This window comes from Drosophila teissieri, chromosome 3R (genome assembly GCF_016746235.2).
Source record: "Drosophila teissieri strain GT53w chromosome 3R, Prin_Dtei_1.1, whole genome shotgun sequence".
NCBI classification, from domain to species: domain Eukaryota; kingdom Metazoa; phylum Arthropoda; class Insecta; order Diptera; family Drosophilidae; genus Drosophila; species Drosophila teissieri.
In genome coordinates this window covers 25155670-25175513 of record NC_053032.1, presented here as the reverse complement: position 1 = coordinate 25175513, position 19844 = coordinate 25155670, and the positions used below count along the sequence as shown (strand labels likewise).

Genomic DNA, 19844 nt, shown 5'->3' with positions numbered 1-19844 from the left:
ATATAATCGAAATCGAATGGATAGGCGTAATCACGGAGCGTTAACAGGAATTATGTATACAGCTGGGGATTTAAAACGGGTTTTTATCGCCGCTCAAAGGGTTAATGCCTGAAGGTTCTCGAAATTGAATTACATTCTAAAATTATTGCAGTGTACTCAACGCCCGATGCAAACTTAAGCCACACAAAAAAAGCCATTAAGTTAATATAATTTTAAAACACAGATCTGCAATAAAAAACCGCCTGCACTCGTTAAACTTACACTTTTATGAAGCTGCGCTTTAATGCGTTTTAATCCAATTCATTAACAGTGCCCACAATCTTTTCATTGGCTTTTTTTGTACTCCATAACGTACATTAGCATGTTTTGCCAAGTGATTAAAATGAATATTTAAAATCAAATTTAATATTCAAATGCATTAGGTGAGAAAAAAGTATGCAAATTAAATTATTTATTGTGGTCAATAAGTTTGTTGACAAACCTTAACAATCCAATTACCAGTAGTGCTTAGCCGAGAGTATTCTACTTAAATATACGAGTGGTAAGAGTTTTTTGGGAAGACGCGACTAATCACTGGATTATGTTTTCAAATTCAGGAACGTTTCTTTTGGCGAGGCTTAGACTACTACTTAAGAGGATATATACTATATATGTACACGTATAGAGACTTAGTTAATGGTAGGCATTCTTATAAGGGCTCAGGCACTGAGATCTTTGGGCATTGAATCGCTGACTTTTCCAGGTGGGCATCTTTAATTGGGTCTACAATCTACAATCTATGGAGTAAGCTAGCTTAAATGAACTGTGGGAAGTCCAGCATGTCGAAGCTGCTGTCAAACTCGGGCTGCAAATGGAAATTAGCCGCTTGTGGCTGTGGGCTTTTGCATGGCGGCTCGTAGACATCCGTCAGGTATTTAGTCACGTACTCGAACGACACAAACTCGCTCAAGTGGCATTTGCTGTCGCCATTGGCGCCATTGGCGCGGCCATTGTTGTTGGCCAGGCTAATTCCATTAGCAGCTGTGGCTGGCGTACCTGTGGGCTTCGCCGTCGTCAGCAATTGCTCGAGTTCGCTTAATTGATTAATATTCGCATTGTAACGGTTATTGTTGCTGTTGCTGTTACTGTTACTGCTGCCGCCGCTGCAAACGCTCAGCACTTCCGTTTCCGGTGCGGGCGCCATGTTGCCGCTGCCATATGTTGCTGTTGCCGTTGCCGTTGCTGTTGCTGTTGTACCCGTTGCGGTTGGCAGTGTTGCAGGTCCTGCAGGACCTGCGTTCTGATTGTGCTCGATGATGACAATGCAATTTGACAACTCATTAAAGTTCATTGAATTGTTATTAGCTGCAACACCGGTGCCGCAATTGCTGCGGTCTGTCGTCCTGTCGTTGTCGAGCTGCTGCTGCTGTTGCTGCTGCTGCTGCTGCAGCAACAACGCCTCGCTGCAACTATTGCTGCGGTGCTGTCGCTGATCCCCCGAAGCACTTGCCACGCCCACGCCCACGCCCCTTTGCACCAGTGCCGACTCGGAGTGACGGCGGGTTTTGGCCGCCTTCTTTGGACCGGAGGGCGGTACGGAGGCGCCGCCGGCAGATTTGCGGCGCAGCTGTCCATTGGCGTTGCGCAGCGCGTGGTTCTTGACATGTTTGCGAAGGCTGGAGGGATCCGTGTAGCGCTTGGTGCATCCTGGCAGCTGGCAGGCATACGGTTTCTGTACCAAATAGAGCGAGAATCGGTAGAGCGTTGCGTTAGTACTGTAGTATTTGCCTCAGATGCGAATTCGCATCAAACCGCAGCGGCTCAGTGCCGATGCCGATGCCGAAAACTATGCAATTGATTTCTCCCGTTCGCCCTGCAGGCGCTTCTAACTCACTCACACTCATACCCACACACACACACCCGCACATGGTACTCACACACCCGCACATGGCACTCACACACACAGCCATACAAACGTACAGCAGCTAACAGATGGGCCAGCGTATTTGCCAAGTCAAATCGTTTTGAAATGTCATGCTGCATTTTGTTTATTCTGGCCAGGCAGCAGCCGCTGGCCGAAAGCGACAACAGCCATGGCAGTGCACTCGAAAAAGGACCTTTATTAACTCGAAAAAGGACCTTTATTAACTCGGAAAAGGGCATTGGTGTTGGAGCTTTGTCTCTAAGGACGAGAAACTCTATGCTAAAGTGCTCTAAGCTTTGTAATTGATCTACTGCTTTATATTTATCAAAAATGCACCTTTGTCATAACTATGAACTCTTTTTAGATAGATAGAACCATTTTCACCTAAATTCGGATAACTCTCCTATTTGCAGCAGCCATTTTTCTGAGTGTGCCACTGGCATTGGCAGCCGCGCCGAGCCAACACACATTGTATCCTTTTGTGATCCTGATTGGCTGCCCTGCCCCTTCAGCTAGGCAACGAAAGTAACTCGTTTAGTTTATTCGATTTGCCTGCCGCGGTTGTTGCTGTTGCTGCTGTTGTTCTGGCCATTCTGGCTATTCTGGCCATTGCTGCTGGCCGAAAGCGCTGGCCTTTTCAGCTGGTTTTGACCTTTTTTCCGGTTGTCGTACGCGCTGACGCGGCTGCTGTTGCACCCTGCCCCTCCTGCGCCCCCCTCCCCTGATTCCGTTCCGATTCCGATTCCTATTCGGATTCGTATTCCTATTCCAGCTGCTGTTACTTTGGCCAGCGGCCACTGCTCGCTCTCACAGATACAGCGCAGCACAGCACACACGCAAAACTATAAATCACTCAGGCAGCGAAATGCGAAATGTGCACATGTCATGCTGGCAGCAGCAACAGTGGCTCCTTCGTCCATTTCCCTTCCCTTTCCCTTTCCCATTCCCTTTCCTTTTTATTTTTTTCTTTTTTTAGAGTGCCTCCTGGTTGGGCCGCTAAGCGCCTTGGAGTCCATTAAATCTTAAAGCCGCTCAACGCTCAGCGCTGCTCGGGAAACCCCAGCTGCATCTTTGGCCGCCGCGAGCTCTTCATTTTCCTTTTGACACGCACTGCAAATTGCTGGGACCCCAGAGAAAAGGCCAACCCATCCCGCACCCAGCCACCCACATCCACCCACTTATACAGCCACACTCATATGCATAGCATATAGAGGGATACTCACCGTATCGTAGTGGGTCCTTTGATGTTTCGCCCTATCCGAGCTATTGCTGAACGCTTTGAGGCAACCTTTATACTGGCAGCCATAAGGCCGCTCGCCCGTGTGCGAGCGTTGATGAATTTTCAAATTTTCCAAACGCGAGAATGCTTTATTGCAGCCGGGAAACTGTAATGGAAAAACAAAAAGGTGGAAAGGTGTCATCGAAAATTGCAATTACCAAGGGGGTGCAAGGAATGGCGAAAAGGTATAAAGGTATAAAGGTATGAGGATGAGGCACTGGAAGGACGCATAAAATTGTGACCTCACAGCAGATGCAGATGTTTCGGTTGCCGCCGATGCCCGCAGGTGTTGCACGTAGCCCCACTCGCAACACTCGACCACTCCACCTGAAAAGGGCGGGCAAATTACGTTTTTGCAACAGAAACAGCAACAGCAACAGTAACAGAAACAGAAACGGAAACATGTGTAATGGCAAATGGCAGCTGGAGCAGCATCAGTGGGCCAAGTTGATGATGTCCGAGCCATTTTAATCGAAAAAAAAGGCCGGCAAGAATCCATCAATTACTCAAAAATCAAAATGAAAGAGCATGCCAAAAGGCAGGGATAGAAGATGTAGCGAGTGTTGGCCCTAATAACATTAGCAGCAACTCCATTTCAAGTGGACTCCGCTTGTGGATTCCGCCTCGCAGCTCTCTCACTCCCTTTCGCCCTGTCAATTTCTGTGATTGCCCTGCGCCGCACAATTCATCATCCCAGCGATGGCGCATCAAATGTCAACACGTGCATGATACTCGTACCATACCATACCATACCATACCATCCACGATGGTATACTATATACTACAAACAAAAAGGAGAGCGAAACGCACAAAATGGGATCCTCCGGCGGAAAAGTCTTGTTTGGACGCATAAACAAATGCGCCAGCTGCGGCCAGGGGGAAAAAAATGGATAAAATCCAAATCTATTGTTTGATTTTGAAAAATGATATTCTATGTGGGATGGAAAAGGTTGGTTGGTAAACAGAGCCAAGATACACATGTAACTCAATTGATGGACTACCGAATAAAGTTGCAAAATATTCTACAAGGATAGCTTAAGGTAAAATCTATTTATCCTTACCGGACATTTGTTGGGCTTCTCGCCGCTGTGGACTCGCATGTGGATGAGCAGCTTGTAGCGGGCATTGAAGGGCTTGTAGCGCCTGGGGCAGTCCAGCCAGAAGCAGGAGAAGTCCTCGCCCTTGCGCACATCCACATGGCACTTCTCGATGTGCTCCACGAAGGCCTGCTGGTGCGGGAACTCCTCGTCGCATCCCGTCCAGCGGCAGATGAGTGGGACGGCCTCATTCTCGGGCTCCGCCTCCAGATCGCAGCAGGTGGAATCCGGCTTGGGATCACTTTCCGTGGGCGGGGCAAACACGTCGTTGTCCAGGTCATCCTCCTCCTCGTTGTAGTTCTCATCATCGTCACTGTCCAGGTTCCGGAACTCCTCGGCCTTGATGAACTCATCCGACAGATAGTTGGCCAGATCGTCCTTGCTGCACTGCGCTTGCTGTTCCTGCTCCTGTTGCTGCTGCAGTTGCTCCTGCTCCTGCTGCTGTTGCTGTTGCAAGTGGAGCTGCTGCAAGTGTTGCTGATAGAACTGCTGCTGCTCGCCCAGCATCAGTTCGTCCAGTTCATCGATGGTCCAGATGGCCTTGTGCTCGCGATTGGGCTTCTCGATGGCCTGGGCCATGTTGTTGTGGTAGTTCTCCGTGGAATAGCCCGAGCCCTGTTGGTAGAGATTCGCGTAGTCCTCGTAGTTGCTGGCGCACATGGGAATGCATTTGGGGGTGCCGAAGGTGGAGTTCATCGATGGCAGTTTGGCGGGCGAGGCCTCCTCTTTGACCTGCTCCTCGAACACGTTGCCCAACTTGGGGGATGCGGCACACGATGATGTGGCCGCTGAAATCTCGCCGAGATTGAAGTTCAGCCAGGCGTCGAGATGCGGTGATGAGCACGGTGATTGGTTTTTCGATTGGCAATTAATCTCGTCGTAATTAAAGTAATCGATATCCAGATTAATGGAGTCACTCGCCGCCGCCGCCGCCTGCACGGCATACTGACTGCTCTGCGCACTGCAGGGTGTGTAGGGTGTGTACGGGGTATATGGGGTATACGGCGTCTGCGGATGCTGCAGCAAGCCGGGCAGCTCAGACTCCCCCGTCAGACGCGCTATGTCCTCCGGCTCGAAGCGGAAGATGTCCTCGCGATTCAGCTGCGTGTACTGTCCCTGCTGATAGGGCATGCCCGTGTTCTCCGCCGCTGCGCAGACGATGTCATCCTGATCCGAATCCTGCTGCTGATCCTGGCCGGCATAGTTGTGGCAGTCACTGAACACCGAGTTGGGTGTCTCGGCGGCAAAGCAGAGGTGTGAGAAGTCCGGAAACTGAAGTTCACCGCAGGCGTAGCCGCCACTCGTTTCCACCTTGGCTCCCGGCACTCGGAACATTTCCCGCTCCCCATTATTGGCCGTAATATTGGCACTCAGCGGGGGCGACATGAAGCCGCCGTAGCAACTGGCCGCCTCCTTGCCAGAAATCGATGAAATCCCCGGAATCGCCGACGTCTTGACGTACATGCCGCCAGTTTGGCTGGTCTTCAGCGAGGATGACATACTATATTGTGGTGGCTCTGTCTCTGGTGATTTGCTGTCGTCCGTTCTTCTTGGCCGGCCGCTTTCACTTTCGCATTTCCGGCAGTTGTCTGGGAAGCTTGCCAATAAATTGTTGGTTTTCTTTTTGTATTTTACGGCCACCGAACGCGGGAAATCCCAAGAAAATCAAACACTCAAACACACACGTAAATCCGAGGGTTTTCTAGTTTCTAGTTCAACACTTGAGTTGTTCACGCCACCGCGATCTGGCTGACAATAAACCGGAGAGCTGCTGCCGCACGTTATTTAAACGCCCGGAACGGGATGTTCTACGGCCAAGGGAGGGGGCACGGGATCGGGAGCGGGAACGTGGAGCGTTGGATCCTGCCTCTGTCTCAGCCGCTGCCACTGCCTCAGCCGCTGTCGCAGTCGACGCAGATCTGGGCGATCTCTGCCCGCTTTTCCTTCGCCTTTGGCACGCACATGTGCTACCGCCGCTGCCGCAGTCCACCTCACCCCTTGCACCCCCTGTACTTAAGACCCCCTCCCTCCCCAGGTTTTCCCGGTCTTTGGTGTAGTTGTACTCCTCTGGTTTTAGTCGCAGTGCTGCCGCTGTGGTTGTTGTTCTTGTTAATACTGTTATTTTAGGCTTATGTTTGCGTATAGAAATTATGCGTGAGCTACAAGTGCCCTGTGGCAAATGGGAGCATTACAACGAACTACTGAGGTGAAATGTTACAGGAATATATAAAATTAATTTTTAGAGCACTTTTATATTTTAAATAAATGCATAGATTAACGCAGAAACTATGCATAAGTAACCAAATTTCATCTAAGAAAGAAGTTTGAACATTTGAGCACGGAAATGAAAATGTGGATTTAAAGATCCTGAATTCGTTTTAACATATCTCAGTTCCCCAAGTTTCCAATTACTAAGACAGACTAGATGGACAATAATTTATTGCTGAAACTTATAAATACTTTCTTTTTTAAATATTAAAATATATAACTCAAGTGCTATATCCCGCTCTCTACTTTGATTTTGCTATACTCGTATACCCATCACATCGTCGCATTTTCCACAGTGCACTTGACCGTGGCAGTGTCGCTGTGCGGCGTGGTGATCTGCTGGATCCTCAGCCCATTTCCCCGCTCCAGCATATTTCCCCGCCCATTTTCCATTTGCAGCCGTGCTGCTGCTGCTGCTGTTGCTGTTGCTGTTGCTGCTGGTGCTGCACTGTGCACTGTGCGATCTTGTTGTTGCACGTTGCACACATGGTGTGCAAGTGTGCGATGCCCTTCTGCCGCTGCTTGTTTGTGTTGCAGTTGCAGCTAGGCTGTCGAATGTTTTAGCACTATTTTTTATTGCCACATAATTTTTGTTTTTCTCTTCTTTTTTTTGCTGCACAGAGTCAGTCGAAATCAGAAGCAGCAGGCGGGCGTAAGTACTGTACTACATACGAGTACATGGGCTATATTTATTGTGGCAACTCATTTGCCAGTGCGACAAATAGCGCATGCATCGCACACTCTGTTCTCCAGTGCATCTTGCAGAATGTATCTCAAAGATCGCGCTCTCCTCGCGCTATTTTTAGCGCATTTAGCTCGTCCGCTAATGCCTGACAATATGTTTTTAATTTACGCCACAAAAATGCAATTGCAAAACTATTTGCTCCCCTCGCCCCATGCAAGTGCTGCATTGTCCTAGGTCCTCTCGAGTGCATTGCCCATTGTGGCTGCAATTGCGATAGTGACGTTTCCGGAGCATGAGTCAGTTTCCTTTCATCCACATCCACATCCATTTCCATGTTCCCATTCCCATTCCCAATCCCTTTTTTTTTGGCCCAACGCGGCACTTCATCATTAAATGATGCCATCTCCCTATAATCGCCATATATTTTTTATGATTTTTGGCAAGCGTCGCGATTTGGCGCACGTTCACCCGAATGCGATGATTGTGGCGACTCGCTTTTCTTTTTTTTTGTTCTTTTTTGGGTTTTTGCTGTATTTCAGGGTGTTGGGGCTGGGAATGGATCGGTGTGGCTGGGCTGGGCTGGATGAGGTTGGCATAGGTTGGCAGCTGCCCCTGCCTTGGGGGCTTCTGCTCTCGGCCCGAAACGCGTCAAGTCAATTCAGAAACGTTTAACACACAATTCCTGCCACTTGCGCGCTCGTCATTTGCGAATCGGTCGGAGGGCTGGCCAAAAGATTGGGCTGCTGGCCAAAACTGTGCGGCCAGCGCCTTTGTTGTCGCACGATTGCGACAACTTACATCATTCTTAAAATTAGGCGATTTTGGCAGCACTTTTTCGCGTCAAGTGCACAGGGAGAAAATGAGATGTAGTGTGAGGAAAACTAATGACTGAATGAAGCTGTAATCACTAGTTAACTAAACCATTCTAATGGCTCGAATTAAATAGTTTTCCCCAAGATTATCAATTATCATAATCTCATGTTGAAGAGTACAGATTTGTAGATTTTTGATAATTGTTTTGAGTGCATCCCAGTCGCGTTTCTGGCCAAGACCTATAGACCTGATGCCAATGCGAGTTGATGTTTTTATGAGTGGCGATGACGCGCGGCGACGTTTCTGGGGAAAACACTCGGCCATTTCCGCTGGTGATTATCAATTTTCCCAGATTTAAGGTAATTTTTCTTGTGCGTGGGCAGCGCTGCTGTCGTCCAATTTATGATTTGTCTGGCCCAAGATTCGGATTCGATTTCAATTAAATGTGCGAGTGCCGTGAATCACCACCCCGCGCCGGCAATTTGTGTTGAGCTTGTGGAAAATTGCTGATCGGAAAACCAGCCAATTAATTAGCAGCAGCAGAAGCAGCAGCAGAAGCAGCAGCAGAAGCAGCAGCAGCAGCAGCTTGAATGACCCTTGCCCTGTGCCGTGCATGTGCAAACATTATTTCGATCAGATTGTAATACTCCTTTGGCGCAGTGCAACAAATAAGCCGCAACATTAATGGATACACTCGAATGGCGAGTGGCGAATGCCGAATACTGAATACCGAATGTTTGGTTTGGTCAACTTTAGCGGGTGGAAATTATGCGGCATGCCAGCCAGCAAATGGCTTTAATGAAAAATCGTAAAGCATCGTAAATAAAACCGGGCGTACTTAATAAAATTTATTTGTTGCCAAGTAATGAGGCGCTGCTGTGTCGATTTGTTAATGAAATTTTTAACTTTATGCTTTCCGCTCTCCGGTTCGAGGATAAATAAATATATGCATATATATGTAAACATATACACTCGTGTATTTGTTCACGTTGAGGGTACTATATGTATGGCGGCTGGGTTCAAAAATTTGTCAATGATTTTCCACTTGACAATGCTGCAAATGGTCGCGTTTATTTACTCCACATTCTCCATCAAGTGAGCCGCTGATGTGGCAATGGGTCGCATTTTGGGATGCCACTATAAACTACAGGCTACAAACTACAGACTGCAGACCATAGAACATAGAACATATCTGGGGTAATTCCTGTTGTGGAAACTATACGGAATGGTTATTGCTTTGTTTATTTCCAATCACAGACATCATGTGTGCGCTTTGGATTCGGGACTGTCTTTAAATAAATAAATAAAGCAGCAAGGGAAAGGGTTGAGGTTGAGGTTGTGCTGTGATTGTCTGTCAAAATAGAATCATTATCTTTTCGAGGAAATTTCTAACTAAATATTATAAAATACTAAGATACTGTAAACTATAGTTTAAAGTTAATGTTCAATTATAATATCTCTATTGAAATGATTTCATTAACTAATTTAAAATGGCAAGATATTTCTTATACCCTAGAAAGCAATAGGGAAAGATGAATAGCCATTGTAATTTTCGCTTGGCAAGAAGTCAAAAGATCTCCAAAGAAAAGCGGAAAAACGGCAATTTTCCTGTGTTGTAGGTGTTTAGCCCACAACTTATTCACCGCACCCACTCATCGCAGTCAACAAGTAAATTTGTCAGGCGGTAATTTGATTTTGTTTAGCCAAAGAAGAGAAATGGAAAATCCCGCCGTCGTGGCTGTTTAATTTGTAACTTGAGCCGCGCAGGCGCGACATTCAACTTGAACTATCCTGCCGCACCCAGGCTCCCTGATCCCAAAATCCAGAATTCCGAATCCAGAATCACAAGTCCCCCGGCTCATTCCCCGCGATGTCCTGTCAAAATGTCAAATGATTGCGTTGACATGCATGCCGGAGTAGTCGCTATCGCGGCGATATGTGTGTGTTTTAGCATAATTCGATTTGAAACCGATTTGTGGTGCCTCGCTGGATGGATGGATGGAGTGAGTGTCACTCACTCACTCTAGTTCATATTCGAGTTAGTCGTTTGCATTGTAATGAGCTGAGCCGTTGTCGTTGCCGCTGACCCCTTGACATTTTACAGCTCGAAAACCGAAGCCGAACACATGTGGCAAGTTCAAAAGTTGACAGCAAATTGACTGTATTTATAAACATTTTAAAGGCGTCGCACAATAAAAAAATCAAATCCAAGAAGTATACTAAAAAGGAAAACCGAGGCAGTGCACGCCCCCCGAATGAATTTTAATATGCAATTTTTATGATTACTTCTTCGCATAGGGGGCATCTCTGAATGGGGAATGGGAAATGGAAAATGGGGAATGGGGAGTTTTTACGATCGCTGCTCTCGTGGGCGTTTCAAGTTCGCATTTACGGTGGCATTTTGTCTACTCATTAAACCCCTGACCGGCCATAGACCGTTATTTACTGTATCGTTTAATTAGTTAAACATGTGATTTATGCACCCCAGGCACACCGTATCCTATTGCAATTCGCGGCAGGAGCAGGTCTGTGAAATTCTCGTAAACAAGGAGGCTAGTCCTTTGCATGCACTGCGAAAAATGGCAGGGAAGTACACAAAATACATGTGGATACATGTGGTAACTTTTTAAATGCTAACATATTACCATTACAACATACTAAATAAGCTAGTAGGTATAACTTCTTTAATTTATTTGACATTTTGTTGGCTTTTTTTTTGGTGCACCCAAAATCAATGGACCATCAAAATTAGTTACATTCGCATTAGCCATGGCAATGGCCGTGGAACGTGGAACTGCTGGCCTGGTCAGCATTTTAATTAGTTTTGGACGCCCGACAGTCAAAAGTCGTCATTTTGCGCAGCAAGGTTAGCGAAAATGGGATCCGAATACGGATCCGGATGTGTGAAATGGAAATGCAAATGCGAATGCGAATGCGAGTGTGCATGCAACGCGGCAAATGAAATTTTGTGAGCAACCTGACACGGACATACAACTCTTCATTAAATTCATTTCGCGAGTACGCAGCTGATGGACTGCTCACCAATGTGACTGCTCGATTGCCCAAGTCTGAAATGTCCATGGGATTACGGGTGCCTGTAAATCGGCATGTGAATGGATACAAGGGGCCACAGGTGCCACATAATAACAACTGCTTCTCTCCGGGACAGGAACTCTTTCCGATTTCCCACGCACTTCACTCGCAGCTCATAATTAAGCGCAAGACGGCAGCCAAGTTCCCATATCCATATGTAGATGCGAGTGTATCCCCATGGATCTCGATAATCACACGCGGAAATGCCTCGTTTGTCCGCCGACAAGCCATCGAAATTAAAAAGTGCTCGTCAGTGGCGAAGACAAACAATAAACCAGCATCCCAATCCGAATACGAATCCCAATCCAAATTGGAAGTGGAATATCGGGGGCGGAACCGAGTGCCAGTGCCACATTGGAGTTTTCAATCAGGACGCCATTGAGGCGTTACAGGCGACACGTCTGTGCCCCTTGGGGTTGCAACTTGTAATGTTGCAACGCATCATTAACGGCTTTTTAATTGGGAATTAAGGGGAAAGCTGAGGGGAGACTGCGATTGGGAGCCCTTTGGCTGAGTGCTCCACTAATGCTTTCCCACACAATCGATTTGATTTGCTGACATAATATTTTCTCTAGTTACTTCTTACTTGCCGGAAAAGCCAAGTGGCAGGTCCCTGGGACTTTTACTCATTTTCCGATGTTATTTTTGCATTTGGCTGCATTATTTTTTCATTTTCCTAAAGCGTTTCTTTCTGCTGCTGCTGCTGCTGCTGCTGCTGCTGCTACTTTTACTCCTACTGCCGGAATGTCTTTTTATATTTTTCTTAATTTCACTAAAGTTGCCATGCATATGTCCTGGGCGCAGAAAGAAAAGCCAGTTGCAGCACGAAAGGAATTCCACATAAATGCAGTATCCTGCAGTGCGTATGTGTGCGGCTAAAGCATATCAGGTTGCAGTGATAGCATAAATAAAATAAAAGCGCCAGGACGAAGCCAAAGATGAGGGAAAACGTGGAAATATGCAAGAAATTCATGCTGCACACATACATACCTACGTATATACAGTAAATTTGTGCTGCTGTGTTTGTGTGTGTGTGTGAAAAGCTCGCGTTGAGGAAAATAAGAAAAATGGAAAATTCCTCGTCTGCCGCCGCGCCACCAGCACTGTTGCAATATTTCTCTTAATGTGTTGCATTAATTTCGCCAGCATAAAGATAAAGGAACAAAAGAGGAACTGCGAGGCGAACAAAAAGACTACGTTTTCTTAGCCCGTTTCTCGTTTTTTGTGCGCAAGGATTCGTTTTAACCAGAATACAATCTGTCAAGCCACTCTCTCCTAATGGATCTCACTCGACCCTATTAGACAACAATTTCGTTTGAAGTGGCAAAAAACGCTTGCATATGCACCACTCTGCACCGCATTGCTCTGAAAACCCTGAATATTTTAGTGGAAAGCGCCTAAAGCCCTGTAGTTTTTCTCCACCTTTCACGAGGTGTTATATTTTTTGTAATTTTGCAAAATATATAAATCACACAGCCTCAATGACCCCATAAAAGTTGCATAATGAGATTCAGCACGAGGGGCCGAAAAGTGGGAGTGCTGAAAAGTTGATGGCACTCCGCCCCCTTTTCCGCCGCCCCTGCCAACTGACAAATGCAGGCTCCGCCAGCCAGACGGAGCTGGAAAAATTAAAGCAATGCTGGCTGAAATTAAATGAAATACACATGACTGGAGCCCGTGGAGCCCGTGGAGCCGGCGGAGCCTGTGGCCAGTTGTCCGTGACCAGTCGGCCGCAGAAAGTGTCTTTAATCGGATTTTAATGGAACGCTTTTAAGCAGCGCCGCCACCTGTAAGCCCCCCGGTGTAGTAGAGCATGTATTCCTTATTTTTCCGTAACCGGACTATATATTTATCCACCTCCACCCCGCCGACGAATCCTCATCAGGAGCGCTCATCTCGCAGCTGCTTAAATCGTCTGCTGCTGCACATCAGAATCATTCGATCTTGCCAGTCAGCCGGGAAAATATGAATCAGTCGATAGAGCAGGGATGCCAATCCCGGCAAGGTGATCTCCGCCTCACCCCTCAACATGCCGGCCACGATTCGATGGGCCGCCTCCTCACCGGTGACCAGAGGATATAGTGCGTCGATTCCCATAGAGTCCGTCAGCTGCGTTATCTCACTGTTGGTGCGCAGGAAGGTGGGCAGCACGGTGGTCACATGGATGTCCTTCTGGTTCTCCAGAGCCATCTCCATGCGCAGGGCCCTCATGTGGGCCAGGGTGCCCGCCTTGGTGGCAGTGTAACTCGTACTGTAGGGCAATGGGAAGACACCTGAAACGAGTGCACAATCGGATGTGTCATATACCCTGGAATATAGATATTTGATGGTAAGTTGCGCACCTGCCAATGAACTGATTGTAACTATGAAGCCTCTGCGCAGTACCTTCATTTTGGGCAGGAAAACCAACTTGGTCTAAGGGAAAGATAGTAAATTTATTAATTATATGCATAGAGTATAATAGAGTTCTATTGAGTAGTATTGATTATATACATAGAGTAGAGTTCTATTGAGTAGTATTGATTATATACATAGAGTATGATAGAGTTCTATTGAGTAGTATTAATTATATACAGAGAGTATGTTAGAGTTTTATTGAGTAGAATATAGAAAAAGTATTTATAGTATTTCAATTACCTAATTAAGAAAACTTGTTTGTTGACAACTCACCCAGAAGTGCGACGTAAGGTTAACATCGATCATAAGTTGCACATCGACTGGATCCGGATTTATCATGTTGCGATGCAGCATGAGACCTGCATTATTGACTAGGACAGTCACTGGACCCAGATCCTCAACCACTTTGGTGTTCAGCTCAACCAGTTCGCCGTAACTGGTGACATTAGCCTAGGAAATTTGCATTTGAATTAACTGGTAATTACTTGTGGCTAATGAAATAATTGTTGGCAATTATAGAGCATTTATAAATACTTCTGGGATATATATAATATATAAGCATATAAAAAACGTACCTTGTAGGCCTTTGCGCGAACCCCGTAGATATCTTGGATTTGCTTAACAGTGCTTTCCGCTCCGGAGACATTGATGTCCACCACGGCGATGTGACAGCCTTTCCTTGCCAGTTCCAAGGATATGGCACGACCCAGTCCATGACCAGCTCCAGTGACCTATGTATGTAGATCGTAACGAGATGAACATACTGATTATATAAGTCATTGCAAGTTATTGACCTAACGGCACGCAATCGAGCTTATCACTCAATTTCTAAGTTATGACAAGCTAATGAAACAGAGACACACACAACACTGCAATAATTTTTTCAATGAGTGATGTATTTAAAATTGTTAATTAGGTTACATCAAATCCAAATTAAAAAGTTATAAGTTATAAAGTTATCTCATATAATATGTGAAAGCTACTTCTTAAAAATGAATTTATAGTCAAAGTTGCAGACAAACTCGAAATCTTACGACATCTGAGTAAAATATTAAATGAATGTTAATTTAAAAAGTTTTTTTTCTAATATATTAAAGTAGAATCATTTGTTAGTCCCACGGTGCAGATACCCCGATCTAATTTTACGTCAATAATTGAATCAATTAATCTATGTTTTTTTCGAATCAAATTGTGCCGGTAATTTCAGTTAATTACATGTTCAATAAATCACAGTAACGGTTGCACAATACCCATTTCCATTTGTAAGTGGATTTAAACTAAAAACGATCACTTAGAATAAAGTCAATAAGTGTGAGCAAATGGAAATATAATTGTATACATAAGCTGCCAAATTAGCCAAATTAAATTCTGCCAAATGAAATAATAATGGATGCAGACCTTTTGCTGCGAATTAAAAAATGCAATTTTCTACTTAAGAGCAGATTAATGTCTGTGACCATTGACCCTCTTACGGTTTTTATAAAAATTCATTAGATTTTTCGAAGGTTAAAAGTGGCATATGCATTTGTATCTGAATATCTGATTAGAAGCACAAAATCTTATTATAAGCACAAAACCTTTTTATAAGCACAAAATCTGATTACAAGCACAAAAAACACCGCTCATATTACAAAATATCTATACATTGTGTGAAATTTATACGATTCACTGACTTCTCAACCGTCATGTAACACGCTTTCCACAGCGAAGTTTATATTAAAGTTTGTTATTATTGGTTTTTGTTTTCCTCCATCTCTATCTTCATCTTCATGGTTTTGGCCCAAACTCACCACGGCCACTTCTCCCTCGATACATTTCGGCGCCGAGCAGCAGCAGAGATTGGCGATCAGTCGACTGAGAAGTGCTACCAAAATGAGTAGTGGCGTTATGGCCGCGAAACCGACCAGTGCGACGAAGGCCTGCAGTTTTACCCAAGTGGTTCGTAGAGCTTCCGACATTATTCCGCTTACTTCAAGCCACGACCGAGTTGAGAGAATGTTGAAAACGCATTGAATCGCAAGTCGCGAATCTCGAGCGGATCGATCGGCAAAACTGGCTTGCCGTCGAGATTGCAGTTCGAGTGTGTCCACAGTGACCCGGTTCGCGGGGTTTGGCAATTAGCCGCGACTTCGAGCGGAGTTCCCCCAAATGAATGCGAACGTGTGGCAAGCGCCCATTTACCATATGCACACTCGTACTCACCTATATCAACCCCTGTAGCCCCAGCTCCTCCCGAAAAATGTTTGGCAGCTCTGGAGCAGGCGGGGGCATTGTCAGCAAATAAACACAAAAGTCACCTCCTGCACAGATACAGATGAGACAGTCGCGGTCGCGGTAAGTAATGCTCACATCACAGAGCGCACAGAACCCGAGCACCAAAGCACCGAACACCAAGCACCGAACCAGCCCATTAGTAATAAATAAAAGCAATTTTTTGTGACTACATTACAACTACAAGTGGAGTGGAGCGGAGCTCCACATATCCAAACATACACTCATACACTCGAGTGTACCTACACCAGCGTTCAGTGATACAGTGCTGCAGCTCAATAAAAACGGAAAAAAGCAGCGCGATGCCAGCGAAAAAATGATTTTCTGACAATAAAGTGGATATCCATAAACGAATACGGGCAGCGGCAACAAATCGTAGCTCCAGAACATATATGCACATATAGAAACGTATGGGGGGAGTACCAACAAAATAGACAGCCAAAGGATAATTTTATATTTTTTGAGGGGGACGGGGGGATGGAAAATGGAGGGGGTTGGGGCGAGTGCCGGCTGTGGTTTTAGTTAAAAATAACAGAGAGCGAGCGACAAAAACGAGATTCGTGAAAAAACGTATATTTCATATTCAGTTTTTTGCTGGGTGCTTCAGCTGCTCGATAAAGCTTGCCATTAATATCGAGGGTAATGAAAATATTACCGATTGAGACAAGTGTAAAAACAATGTATTATATATACCGTCGTGATTGGGCGATAAAATAATTAAGGTGTACATATACTATAGTTGTGAAAAACTGAAATAGATTCATCAGAGTATAACAAGAAGTTGACAATGTATAAAGCAGAATTTATAGTTTATTACTTGCAGTTTGTTTTATAACTTTTACAACTATGTCGAGGTATGTCGGAGTTTGTTTTCTAACAGCAAAGGGTATCCAATAGTCGCTACCGCAGGCATTAGTAGAATATTACCCATGACATCCCTTTCTTCTCGCGCTCTGGCAATGGCATTTTAATAGAGTTTTAGCCGGGCCAAGGTGGTGCAGCCATCGGCCAGGTTAACCCCCTTCGTGCAACCTTCACCCGAACAGCCCCACCCCCCTCCATACTTCGACCACCCCCTCCCCGCTGAGCCCGCACTTGCGACACTTTTGGTTTTGTATCAATTTATTGCACTTGGCGCACTCGAGGGCATGTGTCGATCGCTGGCGGAATAGCTTTGGTTCACTGCAAATGAAAACGACCCCAAAAACCAAAAACGCCAACCCCGTCCTCTTAGCCACACATATGCGGCCTGGAATTCTCCTCCTTGGCTTCATTTCCATGCATTTTGGCGCAATTACGAATCCTACTTCTTAACTGAGGACGAGGACTGGCAGCGGCTCTCTTTTTTTTGCACTACTTTATACTCCGCTGCACGTGATGCAATTTTGTATTTATTTAAGCGCAGCACTCGCCGTCGGATGTTGCCAAAATCGGGTCACACTTTGTGCACGTGGTGCCGCCGCGCTTTGCATGCGACTTTTTTGCGGCTATTGGACTCCGATGATTTATGGGCGAGGCGTCTGCGTATTTGGTGGAGTGGCAGTAGGAGTAGCAGCAGCAGGAACAGCAGTAGGAGTAGCAGCAGTAGGAGCAGCAGCAGGAGCAGGAGGAGCACATGGCACTGGCTGCCCCATCCCTTGCATTTGCCATCCCTATCTGCGGTGGCAAGCTATAAAGATACCGATACTCGAGGGTTCCTCCTGCGACCCCCTTAATTGTCAAAACTCCGTGCCACTCAACGCTGTCCCGCCAACAACACTTCAGCTCCAGCTCAAAGGGTACTCAAAGAACACTGACGGCGGAGTGGAGGATTGGCTAGTGCTGCCCAACTCGGAGACCCAAAAAAAACTAGCCAAGTTTGTGATTATATTGGAATTATATATATATTATACTCAATTATAAAATATTATGAAATGATCGATAAATTATAACTTTATTATTTCATTGCTGTTGAATATGCAGTTACTATGTTTAAGGATTTCTATAATTATTGTAATTTATTTAGTATCTTGAATAAAGAACATATTTTCATAATATCTGCAATTTAAACACAATTCACTTTATTACCTTGAAAAAAAGCCAAACTCGAGGGGAAATCATCCCAATTGACTGCACTGCGCAGCGACAGACGCACAAAAAATGTAGCAAAGTGCTTAAGGTAAAGGATTAGTGGTGGTTAAACCTGTGCACCGGAGTTTCCCACGGCAAAGGATGAACGGATGAACTGCTGGCAGGATGGAAACGGAATGAGATTCCCGGGCCGCAGCTGGCGGACGAAAAGGAGATGTGTCGAGAGGAGTTTGAGTGCTCAAACGCGTTAATCTCGATGGCATGGCTCTCCGTTTTTTCCATTAGTTTTGTAATATTTCACATTAGCATGTCGAGCACTCAGAGCTTAGGAATCTTGTAAGGCACCAAAAAAATAAAAAAAATACTCAAAAAAAGGGTGGAATGGGAGAAAGGCGAGGCAATTTCTCAGCGGGGCTGTCAACACCAATCTGAAGTGCTACCGCGACAGCAGAAACAGCAGCAAGTGCAGGACATAATGAGACACGGATAACAGGCCATTTCGATTATGATCCTTGCAACATGTGTTTTAGTTTAGTACAGACAGCAACGCAACAAGTGCACCGCGGGCCGTAAAGTAAATAAATTAGCCGGTCGTGTAATGCGCAAGAATCCGTAGGATCGAAAACATTCTGCAACATGACACCCGGCCAGGATGCGAGGATGCGAGGATGCAGCTACTGCTACGTCAGGATGCAGCCGAACGACGAATGTGTTTGTTTAGGTGCAAGGATAACGCATTCTCACGCCTGCCAGGAGCAGCCGAGCTACATGGATGCCGTCTAACCCAAATCCACTTGAACCCACCACTGACAGTCGAATGTCATAATTCAGCGGGGGGAAAATGCGCGGCAGGTTGCCAGGATAATCAAGTTGCAGCTCCCACTGCTGTTTGTTTAGCTGAGGTTTTCCTTTTCCCCATTTCCATTTTCATTTTTATTTTCTATTTCTTTTTTTTTATAGCTCCCGAAGATTTTATTGCCGCCCGGGATGGGATAATCCCTATTGACATATTTATGCACGGTTCAAGCAACGAAATGGAAATTTTTGGCGTCGCATGGCTCGCTGGCATTCGCCTTTCACGGGGGCGTGGCACTGGGCTAATGGGCACCACATGTAAGTGTCTCTAGGTGAATGAATTAATGTCCCGCCTCCAGCGCTCCTCAGGGTTTTCACACGAAAAAATTGGATCGATGTATAGGCATTAGAAATGTTAAGAAACTATATTATAGTTTTAAAGGGTATCTAGAAGCGCAGGCATTACATTTTACATAGTGACTGTGTATGGAATTGTAGTAGTTTGCCCATATTTGACTTGATTCAAGTCTTTTGAATTTTCCTCCGTGCAGCAGCACTGCCAGCACTCTAAGTTCGAGTTCAAGGTGCAGCACATGGCTGTCGAGCTGTGTGGGAATTATCCTAGGAAAATACGTTACGGCGGGCGGCCAACACCTGTGTCAATGCCGGCAGATCGGGCGTTGCGCTGCTTAATTCTTGTAATTAATTTTCCGTGCCACAGACAGACGTATTCGCACACACAGATAAGCACACAGACGATGGAATAGGGACAATGGAGGATGGAGGATGGAGGATAGAGGATGGCATGTCCTGATGCACGGCATTAACTGAGCATGCAAACGATGCGTCAACGATGGTCCTCGGCCCAGGCAGCTAACGCTATTATTTACACAACAAACACTTGTAATTACACAAAGGGCGGCGGTGGTGGTGGTGGTGGTGGGAGGGTCCTGCCGGAGCAGGACGGAGCCGCAATTAAAAGCGAAAGGATAAACACAAATAAATGAGCGACACAAAAGGGGCAGACAAGGCAAGACAACTCGGCTGCAACTGACTTGGCCCACTGCCACTGCCATTACTACTACGGCTCCACTGTTCGGGCCAAGACAAAGGCAACACTCTGGGCCCAAAGACAACAATGACAAGCGGACGGCATTAAATAATTGCTCATAC

General features: G+C 45.9%; 2 protein-coding genes across 2 annotated transcripts; both read right to left on the bottom strand.

The window, feature by feature from the left end:
- Positions 1–793: 793 nt before the first annotated feature.
- On the bottom strand, positions 794–5779 carry LOC122621672. Its single transcript, XM_043799619.1, has 3 exons — positions 4244–5779; positions 3127–3288; positions 794–1711 (listed from the first exon to the last, which is right to left on the bottom strand). The coding sequence occupies exons 1-3, from the start codon at positions 5777–5779 to the stop codon at positions 794–796; spliced, it is 2616 nt and encodes an 871-aa protein (XP_043655554.1).
- A 7177-nt stretch (positions 5780–12956) lies between these two features.
- Positions 12957–15544, bottom strand: LOC122621363 (estradiol 17-beta-dehydrogenase 11). The gene is made up of 5 exons (XM_043799200.1): positions 15326–15544; positions 14111–14266; positions 13809–13985; positions 13481–13553; positions 12957–13411 (listed from the first exon to the last, which is right to left on the bottom strand). The coding sequence occupies exons 1-5, from the start codon at positions 15491–15493 to the stop codon at positions 13020–13022; spliced, it is 966 nt and encodes a 321-aa protein (XP_043655135.1). The 5' UTR covers positions 15494–15544; the 3' UTR covers positions 12957–13019.
- Positions 15545–19844: the final 4300 nt, after the last annotated feature.